Source organism: Caretta caretta, chromosome 6, assembly GCF_965140235.1.
Source record: "Caretta caretta isolate rCarCar2 chromosome 6, rCarCar1.hap1, whole genome shotgun sequence".
NCBI lineage: Eukaryota > Metazoa > Chordata > Testudines > Cheloniidae > Caretta > Caretta caretta.
Window position 1 is genome coordinate 16,545,803 of NC_134211.1, and position 18,496 is coordinate 16,564,298.

An 18,496-nucleotide genomic window follows, 5' to 3' on the forward strand; every position below is an offset into this window, starting at 1 on the left:
GGACTGACTGAACGGGCATACCACTCCATTGACACAGGTAAAGCTCACTCAATTAAAGTCCAACCTTACCAGGTGTCTCCTCAAGCTAAAACTGCTATAGAAAGGGAGATCCAGGATATGTTACAGATGGGTGTAATCTGCCCCTCTGGAAGTGCATGGGCATCTGCAGTGGTTCTAGTTCCCAAACCAGATGGGGAGATACGTTTTTGCGTGAACTACCGTAAGCTAAATACTGTAACTCGCCCAGACAACTATCCAATGCAACGCACAGATGAACTATTAGAGAAACTGGGACGGGCCCAGTTCATCTCTACCTTGGACTTAACCAAGGGGTACTGGCAGGTACCACTAGATGAATCCGCCAAGGAAAGGTCAGCCTTCACCACACATCTCGGGCTGTATGAATTTAACGTCCTCCCTTTCAGGCTGCAAAATGCACCTGCCACCTTCCAAAGACTTATAGATGGTCTCCTAGTGGGATTAGGAGAATATGCAGTCGCCTACCTTGACGATGTGGCCATATTTTCGGATTCCTGGGCAGAACACATGGAACATCTAAAAAAAGTCCTTGAGCGCATAAGGGAGGCAGGACTAACTGTTAAGGCTAAGAAGTGTCAAATAGGCCTAAACAGAGTGACTTACCTTGGACACCAGGTGGGTCAAAGAACTATCAGCCCCCTACAGGCCAAAGTGGATGCTATCCAAAAGTGGCCTGTCCCAAAGTCAAAGAAACAGGTTCAATCCTTCTTAGGCTTGGCCGATTATTACAGACGATTTGTACCGCAATACAGCCAAATCGCCGCCCCACTGACAGACCTAACCAAAAAGAAACAGCCAAATGCCGTTCAGTGGACCGAAGAGTGTCAGAAGGCCTTTAACCACCTTAAAGCGACACTCATGTCTGACCCTGTACTAAGGGCCCCACACTTTGACAAACCATTCCTAGTAACCACAGATGCGTCCGAGCGTGGTGTGGAAGCAGTTTTAATGCAGAAAGGACCGGATCAAGAATTCCACCCTGTAGTGTTTCTCAGCAAAAAACTGTCTGAGAGGGAAAGCAACTGGTCAGTCAGTGAAAAAGAATGTTACGCCATTGTCTATGCCCTGGAAAAGCTACGCCCATACGTTTGGGGACAGCGTTTCCACCTGCAAACTGACTATGCTGCGCTACAGTGGCTTCATACTGCCATGGGAAATAACAAAAAACTTATTCGGTGGAGTTTAGCTCTCCAAGATTTTGATTTCGACATCCAACACATCTCAGGAGCGTCTAACAAAGTGGCTGATGCACTCTCCCGTGAAAGTTTCCCAGAATCAACTGGTTAAAATCGTCCTTGAGATGTGGAAAATATTGTTAGTCTTTATGTACTTGGTAGTATATTTAGACGTGCATGTGTCTTATTAACTCTGTTTTTCCTAGAGCTCCAGGAAGAATTCCCATCCAGCGTTTCACCTGAGCTGAGATTTGGGGTGTGTGTCATAAATATAAAGGGAAGGGTAAACCCCTTTAAAATCCCTCCTGGCCAGAAGAAAAATCCTCTCACCTGTAAATGGTTAAGAAGCTAAAGGTAACCTCGCTGGCACCTGACCAAAATGACCAATGAGGAGACAACATACTTTCAAAAGCTGGGAGGAGGGAGAAAAACAAAGGGTCTGGGTCTGTCTGTATGCTGTTTTTGCTGGGGACAGAACAGGAAAGGAGTCTTAAAACTTTTAGTAAGTAATCTAGCTAGGAATGTGTTAGATTATGATTTCTTTAAATGGCTGAGAAAAGAACTGTGCTGAATAGAATGACTATTCCTGTCTGTGTGTCTTTTTGTAACTTAAGGTTTTGCCTAGAGGGATTCTCTATGTTTTGAATCTAATTACCCTGTAAGGTATCCACCATCCTGATTTTACAGAGGTGATTCCTTTACTTCTATTAAAAGTCTTCTTCTAAGAAAACAGAATGCTTTTTCATTGGTCTAAGATCCAAGGGTTTGGGTCTGTGGTCACCTATGCAAATTGGTGCGGATTTTTACCAAACCTTCCACAGGAAGTGCGGTGCAAGGGTTGGGAGGATTTTGGCGGGGAAAGACGTGTCCAAACTACGTTTCCCAGTAAACCCAGTTAAAGTTTGGTGGTGGCAGTGGAAATCCAGGGGCAAAGGATAAAATTAATTTGTACCTTGCAGAAGTTTTAACCTAAGCTGGTAAAAGTAAGCTTAGGAGGTTTTAGTCTGCAGAAGAGAAGAATGACGGGGGATTTGATAGCTGCTTTCAACTACCTGAGAGGTGGTTCCAAAAAGGATGGTTCTAGACTATTCTCAGTGGTAGAAGAGGACAGGACAAGGAGTAATGGTCTCAAGTTGCAGTGGGGGAGGTTTAGGTTGGATATTAGGAAAAACTTTTTCACTAGGAGGGTGGTGAAAGACTGGAATGAGTTACCTAGGGAGGTGGTAGAATCTCCTTCCTTAGAAGTTTTTAAGGTCAGGCTTGACAAAGCCCTGGCTGGGATGATTGAATTGGGGATTGGTCCTGCTTTGAGCAGGGGGTTGGACTAGATGACTTCCTGAGGTCCCTTCCAACCCTGATATTTTATGATTCTATGATTTTCATGCAGGTCCCCATATCTGTACCCTAGAGTTCAGAGTGGGGAAGGAACCTTGACAGCTTGTTCAGGGCAAGCCTCTGGTGGGCCGCGAGATGCTTTGTTTACCTGAGCGTCTGCAGGTACAGCTGCTCGCAGCTCCCAGTGGCCGTGGTTCACTGTTCCCAGTCAATGGAAGCTGCACAGCTCCCCAGAAAGCACATATCTGCCAAGTATGTGCTCCTCCTGTTCAGGCACTTGGTCTTAGGCAAAAATCTTGCTCAGCTCCTCATAGTATGGACATGCACTTGGCACATCACCAGAGCCCTCGTTCTTCTTGGTACTTTTATACTTCTGCTGCCATTCTTTGACTTTATCATATTAATGTTGCTGGAACTCAACCCAGCAGTATCCTTCTCTCCCATTTGCTGCACTAGCTGCTGGTAACTTTTGGCATCCTGGTGACTACTACAAAGATGAGAATGGACATGATCCTCTGCCCAGAGAGAGGGGAAGTCCAAGACCTTAGCATAGGACCATGCTCAGGGCATGGCTGTGGCAATGGCCTCAGGATCCATGTACTTGCACTGAGCTCTAGTTGCAAATGCATGCTGTTAATAGTTCCACGTTTAACTGCCCTGTGTTCTGCTTTCAAAACATGTGCACAAGGCAAAGCATCCCTGATTCTGGATCCCCTGGTGATGGAGACATTGGTTAGAGGAAGCTCTCTCGCTGTTCATAACAAACCAAAAGTCACTCCACTCTCCCTCCAACCCATCTGAAAGTCTCTCGGCTTTACTCTCACATATTTTGTGAAAAACTCAAAAAGCACTAACAACATGAGTCAGACGTCTCCCAGAAGCATCAAGCCCTGTCATGAGACACCTACAACTTCCTTTCAGGCTTGTAGGTGCACAGTCAGTTTACATCTACACTTGGAGCCAGGGGTCTGATTCCCAGCTCACATAGACATACTCACACTAGCTCAATGAGAGCTATGTGAGCTGGGAATCACACCCTTAGTTCCAAGTGTAGATGCAGCCTTTGTGTCAAGGACATTAAGCCACTAGTTCACCTTTCAGCATAACCCATTGTCATCTCCTCTTTAGCCAGTTCCTTACCCACCTTACAATTCTTATACTAATCCCCATCTTTTCTAATGTAATTAATCATTTCTCTTGTGGTACCGTGTCAAATGCTAAACGGAGTCTAAATATATTAGATCTACTGCATTTCCCTTATCTAAAAAATAGTTATCTTCTCAAAAAAATATCAGTGTAGTCTAGCACAATCTACCTTTGATAAACCCATGTTGTATAACATCCCCTTTCCCGTTCACCTCCATGAGTGTAAGTGTTCTTTTCTTCAACACTTATTCTAAAAAATGGAACACTATTGAGGTCAGAGTAACAGAGCTGTAGATGCCCAGATCACTATTCTCCCGCTCCCCTTACAACATTGGCTATTCTCCATTGATATGGCACTGTAGCGGGGTGGTCACCCGCTCCGGCCTTGAAGGGCTTGAAATCAGCCCTGGGAGAGGGCTGAAGCTGCGAGAGGGCTGCTGCTAGGGAAAGCAGCAAGCCTCGGCTGATTGGGGAAACAGCCACAGCTGCGGCCACGCCCCAATCTAGGCCCAGCTGGCCCTTATAAGAGGGCTGCGGCCAGACGCCAACAGTCAGTCTCTCTCTCGATGTTGAGGGGGATGGGCCTGACTGCTGGGAGCTGAGCAGGGTACCTAAAGTGGAGCAGGGCTGGGGAAAGGCCAGAGGAGCTGGGGAGCTCCGGCCTGAGAAACCCCCAGGCTGTAGGCCTTGATGAAGGCCTAGGAAAAGGGCCTTTTTCCTAGGCCTTGTATTGGGGTTGCAGAGGACAGCCCAAGGGTAGGCAGAAGCAGCAGGTCCAAAACCCACTTGCCTGTGATGAGTGGCAATCATACTGCAGTCTGCCCCAGTGAACGGGGCTAGATGAGGCGAGGTGGGGGTAGAGGGTGGGGGTTCCCCTGGGAGGGGAGACCGAGACTGAGGCGGTACTGCCAGGGGGCAGAACCCTAAGCTAGAAGGGGCACCGGGGTTCGGAAGGGACTCAGGGCCCAGCGGCAAGTGGGACACCGGCCCCAGTGAACGGGGCTAGACTGAGGCGAGGTGGGGGTAGAGGGTGGGGGTTCCCCTGGGAGGGGAGACCGAGACTGAGGCGGTACTGCCAGGGGGGCAGAACCCTAAGCTAGAAGGGGCACCGGGGTTCGGAAGGGACTCAGGGCCCAGCGGCAAGTGGGACACCGGCCTGCAGAGGGCACTCAGGAGGCTGGAAACAGTAATTCACTGGACGACCAGCAGGAGGTGCCGCGGGGTGAGTCCCGCACGGCCATAGGCACCACTCCACAGTGACAGATCTGACAGAATTGCTTAAAGAGGGTGCCTTTAGTATCTCCAGTTACCCCTTTGCTAACTTTGGAGTCTATCACCCTCAGGTATATTACCAAAAGGCAGAGATAAGGCTCTATTCCAGGGGGCTAAGAGCCAGCCAAGCACATATCCTGGGCTGTTATTTATCCAGATGGACCCCCCTTAGAGATGTTGCTTGAATGGAGAGGAATGACCATTTATAAGGGCTGCCCTGGAAAGTAGAGCTGGTCAGAAATTTTCTCATGAAACTTAGTTTAATTCAAGAACGCTGATTTGCTGGACTGAAACATTTCCCTGAATGTATTAGAGATTCTACTAAACTTCTGCCAGGGTCCACAGCTCCTCAGAATGGTGCCTGCCAGCCCTGGACTGCTGACTAGTATCGGGTCATAGGGGACTTGTAGTCTCGCTGCTCCATGGCTCTGGGTGACACCTGCCATGCAGACTGCCCCAGGATCAGTGGCCCTGGTGCTGCAGTCTTGAGGCTAAACCCAGGAGTCAAATCCCTGGTGTCCCTGACCCTGGGACAAGTCTAAACGGCAGGACTGCATCAGACTCCCAGACTCTGGGAGCCCCAGAAGCTGTTCAGTGAAATCGAATGTCAAAAATGTCAATTTCACTCAGCAACTGCCAGTCTGGGGAGCAAATATCTTTCTGGAAACATCATGTGACTCCTTCCAACTCCTCCCTCCTTTCCCTTCCCATTCTCTCTCCTCTTTTGAAGAGCCCTGTGTCTGACTGTCCTTTCCTCTCTGCATTGTTGTCATCTATCACCTATTCAGCTCCTCCCTGTCAGTCTTCCTCTGATTTTGACTCCTGGCTCCTTCTTCGTCTCCTAACAATCTCCCACGCTCATCATCAGTAACTTCAACTTCTATGTTGCTGATCCATCTGACCCCTTAGCCACCCAGCTTCTCATTCTCACCTCTTCATTCAACCTGCAAACCCAGTTCAACTCTTCCACTCCCCAAAAGGCCCACTTCACCAAACACTACTCTCTCCATTACTGAGTTCTCCCCTCCCTGACCATCCCCTGGTCTCTTTCACCATCCGCATCTGTCACTCCGTAAGGTCTTGCCACCCGGTCATTCTGTGACTTTGAGTCCATCAATGCAGATTACTTCTCTTCTCTCAGCCCTCTGCTCCCTTTCTTCAATTGACAATGTCATCGAATCTTTCAATTCTCTTGGCACCCCTCCCCCGGCCCCAACAGAGACCTGGCTCAGACCTGCCATGGCATATGAAGTTATGAGATTGTGTTGTATGGTTGTCAATAAAACATGCTATAAATTGGGGAATCAGCCAGATATTAGCTCCACAGAGACAACAGCAAGGAAAGTAACCAATGCCCGGGTGGGTATCAAACAACAATCAACAGCCATTGTCCAGCAAGGGAGTTACAATTCAATCACTCACCAGCATAAGGCCACACAAGAGGAATTGTTCAACCTTGCCTGGTGACTCAGCAATGCCCACCAGACATGCCTGGACTTGTGTTCTCCAAGCACATGGTCTAAGGGTACGTCTACACTACCCGCCGGATCGGCGGGCAGCAATCGATCCAGCAGGGGTCGATTCATCGCGTCTAGTCTAGACGCGATAAATCGACTCCCGAGCGCTCTCCCGTTGACTCCTGTACTCCACCGCCACGAGAGGCACAGGCAGAGTCGACAGGGGAGCAGCAGCAGTCGACTCACTGCAGTGAATCATAGAATCATAGAATATCAGGGTTGGAAGGGACCTCAAGAGGTCATCTAGTCCAACCCCCTGCTCAAAGCAGGACTGATCCCCAATTAAATCATCCCAGCCAGGGCTTTGTCAAGCCTGACCTTAAAAACTTCTAAGGAAGGAGATTCTACCACCTCCCTAGGTAATGCATTCCAGTCTTTCACCACCCTCCTAGTGAAAAAGTTTTTCCTAATATCCAACCTAAACCTCCCCCACTGCAACTTGAGACCATTACTCCTTGTCCTGTCCTCTTCTACCACTGAGAATAGTCTAGAACCATCCTCTTTGGAACCACCTCTCAGGTAGTTGAAAGCAGCTATCAAATCCCCCCTCATTCTTCTCTTCTGCAGACGAAACAATCCCAGTTCCCTCAGCCTCTCCTCATAAGTCAAGTGAAGACACTGCGGTGAGTAGATCTAAGTACATCGACTTCAGCTACGTTATTCACATGTGAAAGCAATGCCCCTCTGCCATGTACATTGGTCAAACTGGACAGTCTCTATGTAAAAGAATAAATGGACACAAATCAGATGTCAAGAATTATAACATTCAAAAACCAGTCGGAGAACACTTCAATCTCTCTGGTCACTCGATTACAGACCTAAAAGTGGCAATACTTCAACAAAAAAACTTCAAAAACAGACTCCAACGAGAGACTGCTGAATTGGAATTAATTTGCAAACTGGATACAATGAACTTAGGCTTGAATAGAAACTGGGAGTGGATGGGTCATTACACAAAGTAAAACTATTTCCCCATGTTTATCTCCCCCCCACCCCCAACTGTTCCTCAAACGTTCTTGTCAACTGCTGGAAATGGCCCACCTTGATTATCACTACAAAATGTTCTCTCCCCACCCCCACCGCTTTCCTGCCTTGATTATCACTACAAAAGATTCTCCACACCGCCCCCCCTCACTCTCCTGCTGGTAATAGCTCACCTTAAGTGATCACTTTGGTTACAGTGTGTACGGTAACACCCATTGTTTCATGTTCTCTATGTATATAAATCTCCCCACTGTATTTTCCACTGAGTGCATCCGACGAAGTGAGCTGTAGCTCACGAAAGCTTATGCTCAAATAAATTGGTTAGTCTCTAAGGTGCCACAAGTACTCCTTTTCTTTTTGTGAATACAGACTAACATGGCTGCTACTCTAATAGCTGAAGTAGCGTAACTTAGATCAATCCCCCCCCCAGTGTAGACCAAGGCTTAGGGTATAAAACAGAACACAGAGTCCCACTGCTGGCTGTTTGTCCTTCCCCCACCTATGCTGCAAGCAACAAGGACACCCAGAAGACTGAAGATCCAACAGAGGAGACTGGCCCAGGTTTCAATGGTGAAACCTGTGTACTATGAACTGCAATATCCACTGGGGAGAGAAAAACTGCTTAATCTAGATGTTGCCCAGCCTAATAGGGTTGAGAGTTTAGATTGTGTGCTTATGTTTTATTTTCTTTTAGTAATTAACTCTGACTTTTTGTCTATCACTTATAATCACTTAAAATCTATCTTTTGTAGTCAAACTTTTACTGTTTATTGTAACCAGTGAGGTTGCCTGAAGTGTTGATAAATCTGCTCAGGTTTGCAAAGGCTGGCGTATATCCACTTTCCATTGAGGAAGTGGTGAAACAATTAATAAATTTGCGCTGCTCATCTTCAGCAGTGCAAGATGGTATATTCCTGAGGTACAGTGCTGGGAGCTGGGGGGATTCAGCTGGCAGCTTTCTCTGTGTGATTCATGACTGGCTCTGGGAACATTCATTCAATGTAGCTGGGTGTGGGGCTCCACGTGTGGTTGTGCTGAGTGATCACAGCGCCTGGAGGGGTTTGCTGCTCGTCACTAGCAAAGCACTGTGAGAGACAGCTCAGGCTGGAAAGTTAAGGGGGCACAGCGGTCCCACAATCCCAGGCTGCACCCCGGGGATCCCTTCACAGTGAAGAATTCGGGCATCAACTGGCTCCTGTTAGAAAGGCCAAGTGAGAGTGTTAAGGGGACTAAGTGGCAAGGAAACCACGGACACAGAAAAGCAGTAGAAGTGGTTGTTGGAGAGCCAGCAGCAGCAGGTGGCCCAACAGCATCAGGGGCAGCTGCTAGAACACATTGCGGCTCAACAGCACCAACCGATGGCCCATCAACAAGAACAGCAACAACAGCTGATGCATGAGTTGGTGGCCTAGCAGCAGCTGTAGCAAAAATGTCTGATCCAACAGACGTCAGCACTACTACATCTGCAAGGGGAAGCCAAAACCGCCATGCCTGGGCCGGGGGAGACAACCCCTCTGCCAGACTGCCCATACTAGCGCATGAAGATGGGCCCTGAGGCCTTCCTGGTCACCTTCAAGTGTGTAGCCACTGCCCCATGCTGGTCACCAGAGCACTGGGCTACCTTGGTGGTCCCCTACTTAACTGATGCTGCACAAGCCACTTATCATAACCTAGACCCTACGGAGGTGCTGGACTATGCCAAAGTGAAGGTGGCAAATACTTGACCACCTGGGAATCAGTCCAGAAACGTTCTTACAGAGGTTTCATCAGGAGAAATCTGCACTGAAGTCCAACCCCGTATGGTGGCCCAATGTCTGTGGGACCACTGCTGGTGCTGGCTAAACCCAGAGAGACAGACTGGGGTGCAGATAGTGGAGAGGATCGTGATAGAGAAATTCACCAAAATTCTCCCAGCTGGAGGAAGGGACAAGGTGAAGCAGAATAGGTTGTCAACCCTGTCCGAGGTGGTGATGCTACATGGCTGCCAAGGACCTGGCCCCTTCAGCTCTGAGACCAGAAAGCCACAGGAGTTAGGACCCAAATTCCAGCAGAGACCAGATGACGTGCTAAGAACAGGGACCACTTACCAGACAAACCCTGCAAGAGGTACCCTGTGCCAGAGGGAAGAATCTGAATATTGAAGCGGTACACAAGGGAGACCAAAAATCCCAGAGAGAAGGAGACACACCATCCTAGAAAGGAGCATGCTGGCAGGGGCCAGGAGATCCTGAAGCAACGGAGTGGCAACCACTCCCAAAGAAACAAACCCAGGCACAAAAGTGAGGGGGTTCATGGACCGAAAGGAGATGAAGGACTCAGGTGAGAGTCCCTCAGACCAGGCAGAGCCACTAATGTTCGTGCCCCACAGAAGTGGAGGCATTAGACGAGACAGGCTAAGAATGCTTGATGAACAACAGGGACTTTGGGTGGGAGCAGAGAGAAGACCAGAACCTAAGTCATGCCTGTGACCAGATAGTTACCTCTGACAGGGAGGGGAGTGAGGATCTTGGACATCAAAGGGACCGCAATTTGAAATCCACAACAAGAGACTGTACCAAGTGTCAAGGTTCTTTCCCCACTCTGAACTCTAGGGTACAGATGTGGGGACCTGCATGAAAACCTCCTAAGCTTACTTTCACCAGCTTAGGTTAAAACTTCCCCAAGGTACAAATTAATTTTACCCTTTGCCCTTGGAATTTCCACTGCCACCACCAAACTTTAACTGTGTTTACTGGGAAATGTAGTTTGGACACGTCTTTCCCCCCAAAATCCTCCCAACCCTTGCATAGGTGACCACAGACCCAAAACCTTGGATCTTAGAACAATGAAAAAGCATTCAGTTTTCTTACAAGAAGACTTTTAATAGAAGTAAAGGAATCACCTCTGTAAAATCAGGATGGTAGATACCTTACAGGGTAATTAGATTCAAAACATAGAGAATCCCTCGAGGTAAAACCTTAAGTTACAAAAAAGACACACAGACAGGAATAGTCATTCTATTCAGCACAGTTCTTTTCTCAGCCATTTAAAGAAATCATAATCTAACACATACCTAGCTAGATTACTTACTAAAAGTTCTAAGACTCCATTCCTGTTCTGTCCCTAGCAAAAACAGCATACAGACAGACCCAGACCCTTTGTTTTTCTCCCTCCTCCCAGCTTTTGAAAGTATCTTGTCTCCTCATTGGTCATTTTGGTCAGGTGCCAGCGAGGTTACCTTTAGCTTCTTAACCCTTTACAGGTGAGAGGATTTTTCCTCTGGCCAGGAGGGATTTTAAAGGGTTTACCCTTCCCTTTATATTTATGACACCAAGTAACAAAAGACCCCCAAACCCAGAAGACGCTGCAGCAGCTGTTAGGTCCCAAGATATTCTGGCAGGAGCTATTACACCTTGTCCACTCAGTGCCGTGTGTCAGACACTTAGGGAGAGAGAAGACACTGCAAAGCGTAGCCCTCCAGTTTTTTTGGCCAGACATCCACAAGATTTTGTGCAATTTCGGTGCCTCAAGCCCTGGGTGCCAGCTGACAGGGCCCAACAGGATGCCCAAGGCACCCCTGATCCCAATTCCCATAATGAGAATATGGTTTAAGTGGGTAGGAATGGGCCTGTTGGGACCCCTGAAAAAGAAGTGGGTCTGGGTTCCGGTATATACTGGTGATTGTAGACCATGCCACCCGGTATCTGGAGGCAATTCCATTGTGCATGACAAAGGCACCTGTTAGAATACAGGCTTGTTTGTCAGCCTGAGATAGAATTTTGGGTTTGACTTTTTGATACTCTTATACTAATATGTGTGAAGAACAGTGAAGAAGGACACTGTGTTGCATTTTCCCCAACCAGATGGGGCTTTTAACACAATGAGAAGAGATAAGGGATAGAGCAGTTAAAGTGTTACAGGGCATGGTGTGAGTGCTATATATAAGCATAACTGAACGGCTGCTTGGCTCCTTTCTCAAGCCAAGGACAAGCAATCAGTTAGGAGGGGCAAAGGGGGATGGGGTAGGGGAGGCATAAGAAACACTAAAAGCCAAAGAAAAGCCTGCCTTGGCCAGAACACAACCTCACTCCTTACCCCTCGCATGGGGTACAAAAGAGGTGGGACAATGACCCTTGACTCACGACCATCCAAAATGGAACATGACCGTAAGTTGTATGGGGTGTGACTAGGGGTGTGCATTACAGGTATATTTGAGCCTGCTAAGAAGGAGGAGGTGGGAGAAATGGGAAATGGCAAATGGGAATGGGGACACAGGCAAGGCTCTGCAGTGTCAGAGCTGGGAACAGAACACTGGGGAAACAGACTCTGCGGGCGTGTAGAGCTATGGATATGTTTGCTTTGAACTAACCCCAATAAACATCTTATTGCCTGCACTTCGGACATCTGGTCTTCTGCTTTCTGTCTGAATGACAAGAACCAGGGGAGGGGGTGAAGGGAAAGCCCTCTTAACAGCACCTGCCGTAGTGTGCAAGCTAATGAAGGTCTTCATCAGGGTCAGAATCCCAAAGAAAATCCTCATGGATGGAGGGTCCAACCTCTTGTCTCAGCTGATGAAAGAGTCGTGTGAATTACTGAAAATCAGTCTACCATCCACAGACCGACAGGCTGGTGGAATGATTCAACAGCAGCCTGAAATTCATGCTAAGGAAATGCATTGACTCTGACCCATGACACTGGGATAGGCTATTACTGGTGTTGTTATTCGCCATAGGTGAGCTACCCCAAGCCTCTATGGGTTTTTCCCCTTTTGAGCTCCTGCACAGGTGGCAGCGCAGGGGGATTCTGGACCTCCTACAGGAAACTTGGGAGGAGCAAGAGGCCTGGGTCATAGGCTTGTTAGCATATATACGGCAACGATTGGAACAACTCAAGCCACTGGCGGGGGGGTTTACCAGAGAGAAGCTACTGAGAACCCAAAGAACTGAAGAACGCCCATACCAGTGGTTCTAAAACTTTTGTACTGGTGACCCCTTTCACACAGCAAGCCTCTGAGTGCGACCCCCCCCTTATAAATTAAAAACAATTTTTTATATATTTAACACCATTATAAATGCTGGAGGCAAAGCAGGGTTTAGGGTGGAGGCGGACAGCTTGTGACCCCCCCCATGTAATAACCTTGCGACCCTCTGAGGGGTCCCGACCCCCAGTTGGAGAACCCCTGGCCTATACAATCTGGGACCCAACTGCAGATGTTTGAGCCAGGTGACCAGATATTACTGTTGCTCTCATCCTTGGAATCTAAGCTTCTGGCCTGGTGGCAAAAGCCATTTGAGGTGGTCCAGGGTAGGTCTCGTGAGCTACAAAATCCACCAGCCAAGGCAACGGAAGGACACACCACAGAAGGTTGTTTAACACAACAACCTCCTGAAGACCTAGAAAGCCTGGGAAAGTTTGATACCCCCAGAACCAGACTGGGACCTGAGGCATTGACCCTCCCTCTGTGCCAGAGGGGCCGGAACTCAGCCCGGAACAACAAGCCCAACTTAGTGAACTGTCCCTGAGCCTTCCCTGCGATAGTCTCAATATCTAAGTTCCCTCTAAGCTGCACAGCCACGCAGCTTGTTATCAAGGGCCATGCAGGCAAGGAGAGGTGCTCTCCCTCGGCCCCAGGGTGCTGCGGAGAGAGAGGGCTGGGGGGAGTCCTCTCTCCCCATTGCAGCCCCAGGGCAGCCTGAAACCCAGCCCCCTCATCCCCAGCCCCACCCCAGAGCCCACATCCCCAGCTGGTGCCCTCACCTCCTGCACCCCAACCCTCTGCCCCAGCCTGAGCCCCTCCAAACACTCCAAACCCCTTGGCTCCACCCCCACCACACATCACCTCCGTATTGGTGCACATAACAAAATTCATTCTGCGTATGGACCTAAAAAATTAGAGGAACATTGCTCAACATGGCCACAGAGGATAAGCCTGACTCACTGTCACATCACCACCACTCCGGGAAAGAAGGCACAGGACCACCATTGCCCCTTGACAAAGAAAATGTGAAGAGTAGTCGCTTTCCCTCTCAGACAGCTTCGCACTAGAATAGATGGGGTAGGGTATCTCATGGATAGGGAAGGATATGGTCCTCATAGACATTAAGGTCAGAAGGGACCATTATGATCATCTAGTCTGACCTCCTGCACAGTGCAGGCCACCGAATCTCACCCAGCCACTCCTGCAATAAACCTCTCACCTATGTCTGAGCTATTGAAGTCCTCAAATCATGGTTTAAAGACTTCAAGGTGCAGAGAATCCTCCAGCAAGTGACCCGTGCCCCATGCTACAGAGGAAGGTGAAAAAACCCCAGGGCCTCTTCCAATCTGCCCTGGAGGAAAATTCCTTCCCGACCCCAAATATGGCGATCAGCTGAACCCTGAGCATGTGGGCAAGATTCACCAGCCAGATACCCAGGAAAGAATTCTCTGAAGTAACTCAGATCCCACCCCATCTAACATCCCATCACAGGCTATTGGGCCTATTTACCATGAACAGTTAAAGATCAATTAATTGCCAAAATCATGTTATCCCATCATACCATCTCCTCCATAAACTTATCAAGTTTAATCTTGAAGCCAGATAGGTCTTTTGCCCCTACTGCTTCCCTTAGAAGACTATTCCAGAACTTCACTCCTCTGATGGTTATAAACCTTCATCTAATTTCAAGTCCTGAAGAGTGTTCCATCTCTAAAAGAGATCATAGCCATCCACAACCTCTTCATATCTCATTCTCTCCAGCTCCACACTCTAGCACTCCATAAGGTTTTGCACTGGAGTGTAAGTGTGATGAAGTTGGGGTATGTATTGCTTGTGATAGCTGTTGGAGATGGAGGTAAAAGCCAAATGGAGCACTGGAGTATCTTATTGACAGTGTGTAGGCAACAAGAAGGTGGAAAGGAGTGCACAAGTCTTTCCCTTTAACTTCTTATTTCCATGCTTTAAGATTTTTGGTGAATGGGGAATGGTCCTACCACAGTCTTAATGTCTGTCACTTTTATGGTGGGTCATTCAGCCATTTGTGAGCTATGAAAATCTAGGGGGGAGGGAAATCAATGTTTAAAAAATAACGCATGTTTTACTACTTAAATTATGTAGGTGTTTTTGGAGCTCAGACAACACTCACCAATGTGGCTGCTTGCACAGTCTTGGCATATCTTCATCTTCCATTTGAAAGGAACACACACTTAGATGAAGTGACTCCAGTTTACAGCAATGCTTTACACAGAATGAAAGAACAATTTGATCCATTTTGGTAAAGTAATGGTCAGTTAATTTTAGCTCAGTGTAACGATTCATTGCACTCTGCACAAATTTTTTTTCTTGAATTTCATACAAACAGTGCAACTCCTCAAGATAGGAAATAGTCTTCTCACCAACGTAACTGAACAATGACAAAATGGGTTTTTCTTCAACCCACTTTAGTAAAATTTCTTTAATTAGTGGTGAAATTTTACAGCTAAGTATTTTCTCCCAATCCTCCTTTCTCGCATCATTTAAAAGACCAAACAGGAATCGCACTGTTAATGTGGAAGAATTCCCATTGTTTGTATCCCTTTTCAACAACATCTTGACATTTTTCAGAATAGTTTCTGAATCTTCCACTGTTGTTTCTTCTTTCTGCAACACACAAGATAAAGCTGCAAAAAATTCTTGAAAACTCAAGTGAATGAAGCTGTAGACATATTCACAGCCAATGTCTTTCTGAAACATGTTCTCATTCAGAAAGAGAGAGTCAGCTGTATCTAAGCCATTCTGCTTGATTTCATCTTCCTTAAAGAGTATTTCCTGCCTCTTTACTCCATCTGCAGCCAAGGAACAAAGTCCCTTCAAGTTCATTTGTATCTGTTGCTTTGAATTACTGCTGTGACCTTTCATCAGACTGGAGAGATAGAGCATGTAGACATCAGTGACCGTTCTTGAAGTTTGTGCAAGATCTTCACCTGCTTCCATCTGTTGTTTCAGAACAGTGCAGATGATCCAACACACAATGGGAATAAAGCACATGGTGAAGAGCATTTCACGATCTTTTACAAAGTTATAGGCTTTTATTGCTTGTTCTTCATTGTCAAAGAAGTTGTAGAAATATTCTTTTCTCTCATCTTTAGAAAATCCCAAGATCTCTGCATATGCACAAAGTTCATCTCCCAACCACTTCCTGAGTGTCTCCAGAGCTGTTGGCCTTGTAGTAATTATTAAGTGGGATTTGTGAAGCACTTTTTTCCTAAATAAACTGCTCAGTATAATTTCCACTGGCTGCTTCTCACAGGGATCAAAGGAGAAATTACTTTCTGACCGATTAAAGGAAAAACTCAGTTCATCAAAACCGTCAATTATGAACAGGAGTTTTTCTGGATTCATCAAAATCTCTTTAGTTGGTGCATTTTGATCAGGACAGTTCTTGAAGATCAAATCTTCAACACGTCCCTGCTCACTGACAAAGTTAAGTTCCCTACAATTTATGTAGAAAACATAATCAAACCTGCTCTGATACAGTTCTTCATTTGCCCAGTCCAACATGATCTTTCTTGCTGTCAGTGTTTTTCCAATCCCTGCAGCTCCCTGCAGCACGACAATTTGTGGTGACTGTCCATCTTTATCAGAGTCAAATAAATTGGCTATGGTGATAGGACTAGCATGCTCAGCCATGATTTCTGCATGTTTCCGTCCCAAGGCCATTATTTCATGTTCTCTCTGCTTTTTGTGACGATGTTCATTTACAATGATCAGCTTTGTGTATCTGTTGTTTAGCTTCACATTCTCACCAAGACGAGTGTTCATGTCTTTTATTGCGCTGTATTTGTTTCGTATATGTTCTCTATACTTCTCTCTGTAAGCTGAGTTAGTGACATGAAGCATTAGATATTACTGTAATGCTACAATAATGCTATTTAAACAATAATACTGTTTCTGTAAGTTAATAGTGCATGTTTCATTATAAGATATCCTGATATAAATTAACTCTGGACCCAGTCCTTACTCACAGCAGTGGCCCCACTGAAATTAGTCTTATGAGGAAAAAAAGCATAGGCTCGTGCACTCTGTGCATTTATATATATAAGAATCACTTCATCAGGTACTGAAATGTCGCTATATCTAGGGTGAAACCTGTCAGGTGTTTAACAGTGCACAATGGCACTCTGTAATAAAGTGATGGAGAATGACAGGTATAACTGAAACAGTAATGGGAATTTAGGTGCAAAGAACAGAACTAAATATAACTTAAAATTTGTCCAGGGCTCAGAGGTTTAAAAAAGTCCCACAGCACTTTCAGTGACCGCAAATGTTGACCTCTCGTTATTTCGACTCATTTAAAAGATGGCGTCCCTAGCAGGACAGGGCCTTCCAGCATCATGCTGCTGCACGGGGTCAGTCCTGCCTGAGACAAGTGCTCCACCTCCTCACCAGCACCATGTTCTGCAGCCCCTGATTCTTTCCTGGAGATCTCCCCATGCATTTCCTCATCCCCCATCCAACCCTGCGTAACCGGTGTGATCTGACGAGACTGCGCTCTGAGGGGTTACTTATTATTTCTACTAGTAAACCCAATGTCTGGCTGACCTAGCCTAATGCTGGTAATCGCTGGTAATTACGCAATGCAATTCCTTATTGAATGTCACATACCATTTGCTGATGTTTCAGGAGTTTGCTGAGGACCCAAAGCTGAAAGAGAAATTTCACATGAATGTTAGTGCAACAAAAATCACAGAGTATCACGCAGTTCAGGACATTGGGACAAGTCATTCATTCAGGGCTCTCTGCAGTAATAAGCTCCCTAGTAAACCCACGATTGAGGCAGGCAAAGAGAATTTCTTTGGCGACACTGGTTCAATGACTTGTTCAAAACGTCCACCAGAAGCAATACTCTTTTTTTTAAAACCACTGGAGTAGCCATGTACGGTATGTCTACACAGCAATGTAAGCCTGGGCTCAGTCTAACCTCCCTTGTGTCCATGCACCAATTGTGCTAACCTAGGCCTCAGATCTAGGGTCCCAGGACCTTGCAGGGCTGGAGGGTTTGAGCCCGTGTTAAGCTGGGACCTAGGATCCAAGCCCTATTGCTTTCCTGTGTGCACATAGCCCTGGCTTGCCTTGGGTACTGGAAGCCCTCTGGGTGTATCCCAGAGATCCTGGTGGCAGAGGAGCAGCGCTGCAGGCAGCCAGCCCAGCAGCCGGAAGCTCCATTATTGCCTGGCCTAACCATGATCCCTGCTCCTCTCCCAGTGGCAGCAGCTCCTGCTCTGGCTCCTCCTCGCTGCTGCACAGAGCTTCCCCGAACCAAGGGGCAAAGCTGCCAGGCAGGAGGCAGATCCCAGCCACTGGGATGTTGGGAGTCTTCCCTCTCCTGGCCATGCTGAGCCGGGAGCCCTGCTGCTCCCCTTCCCTGCAGGGCAGCTGCCTGGTCCCTACTCCACTCTCTGGCCCTTGCCCCTAGCCCCTCTGGGGCTGCATGTGCAGGGCTGCCTGGGCTGCACGCACTGTCAGGGGACTGAGTGGGAGTCAGTCCCCCAAATTCCCCCACTGCCTCCCTCAGTGGTAGCAGCTCCAGCTCCTCCTTGCTGCATGGCAGTCGCTTGTTCCCACTGTGCTCTCTGGCCCTTGCTCTCGAGCCCCCTGGGGCTGCGTGTGCAGGGGTGCCCCAGCTGTGGCATGGTCAGGATGGTAAGTGGGAACCAGCCACAAACCTTCCCCGCAGCCTCCTTGTAACGGCCTGGCACTGACCTCTCACGAGTGCCCCTTCTGGTCGGGTGCATCTTCAGTCTTTAAATAGCTCCAGTCCCGGTATCAGGCCGTAGCCCCAGGGCTCCTCCCTGGCAGCAATAGATACATCCTCTGTGCGCCCTTCTGGCCCCAGCTCTTCAGCCAGGCCACTACGTAGTTCAGATCCCCTTCTTGAGAGTTATGGCTGTCCAATTATAGGACACTTTCCCAGTGGCCTATGGGGGGCATCCAAGTCCACCCATTACTCCAAGTCCCAGCCTAGCGACCCTAAGAATAGCTGCCACATGCCGCTGTGTCCCTTTAACTAAGCTGCCAGCCAGGACCTCTCT

General features: G+C 47.6%; 1 protein-coding gene across 1 annotated transcript in view; it reads right to left on the reverse strand.

The window, feature by feature from the left end:
* LOC125638527 (NACHT, LRR and PYD domains-containing protein 12) overlaps nt 1-18,496 on the reverse strand; it is a 156,218-nt gene that overhangs the window by 125,728 nt on the left and 11,994 nt on the right. Inside the window, exons 3-4 of the mRNA XM_048854416.2 lie at nt 17,070-17,108; nt 14,572-16,282 (exon numbers count right to left, since the gene is read on the reverse strand). Of these exons, the coding sequence (XP_048710373.2) occupies nt 14,572-16,282; nt 17,070-17,108 (1,750 nt within the window). The remainder of the gene's footprint in view (nt 1-14,571; nt 16,283-17,069; nt 17,109-18,496) is intronic.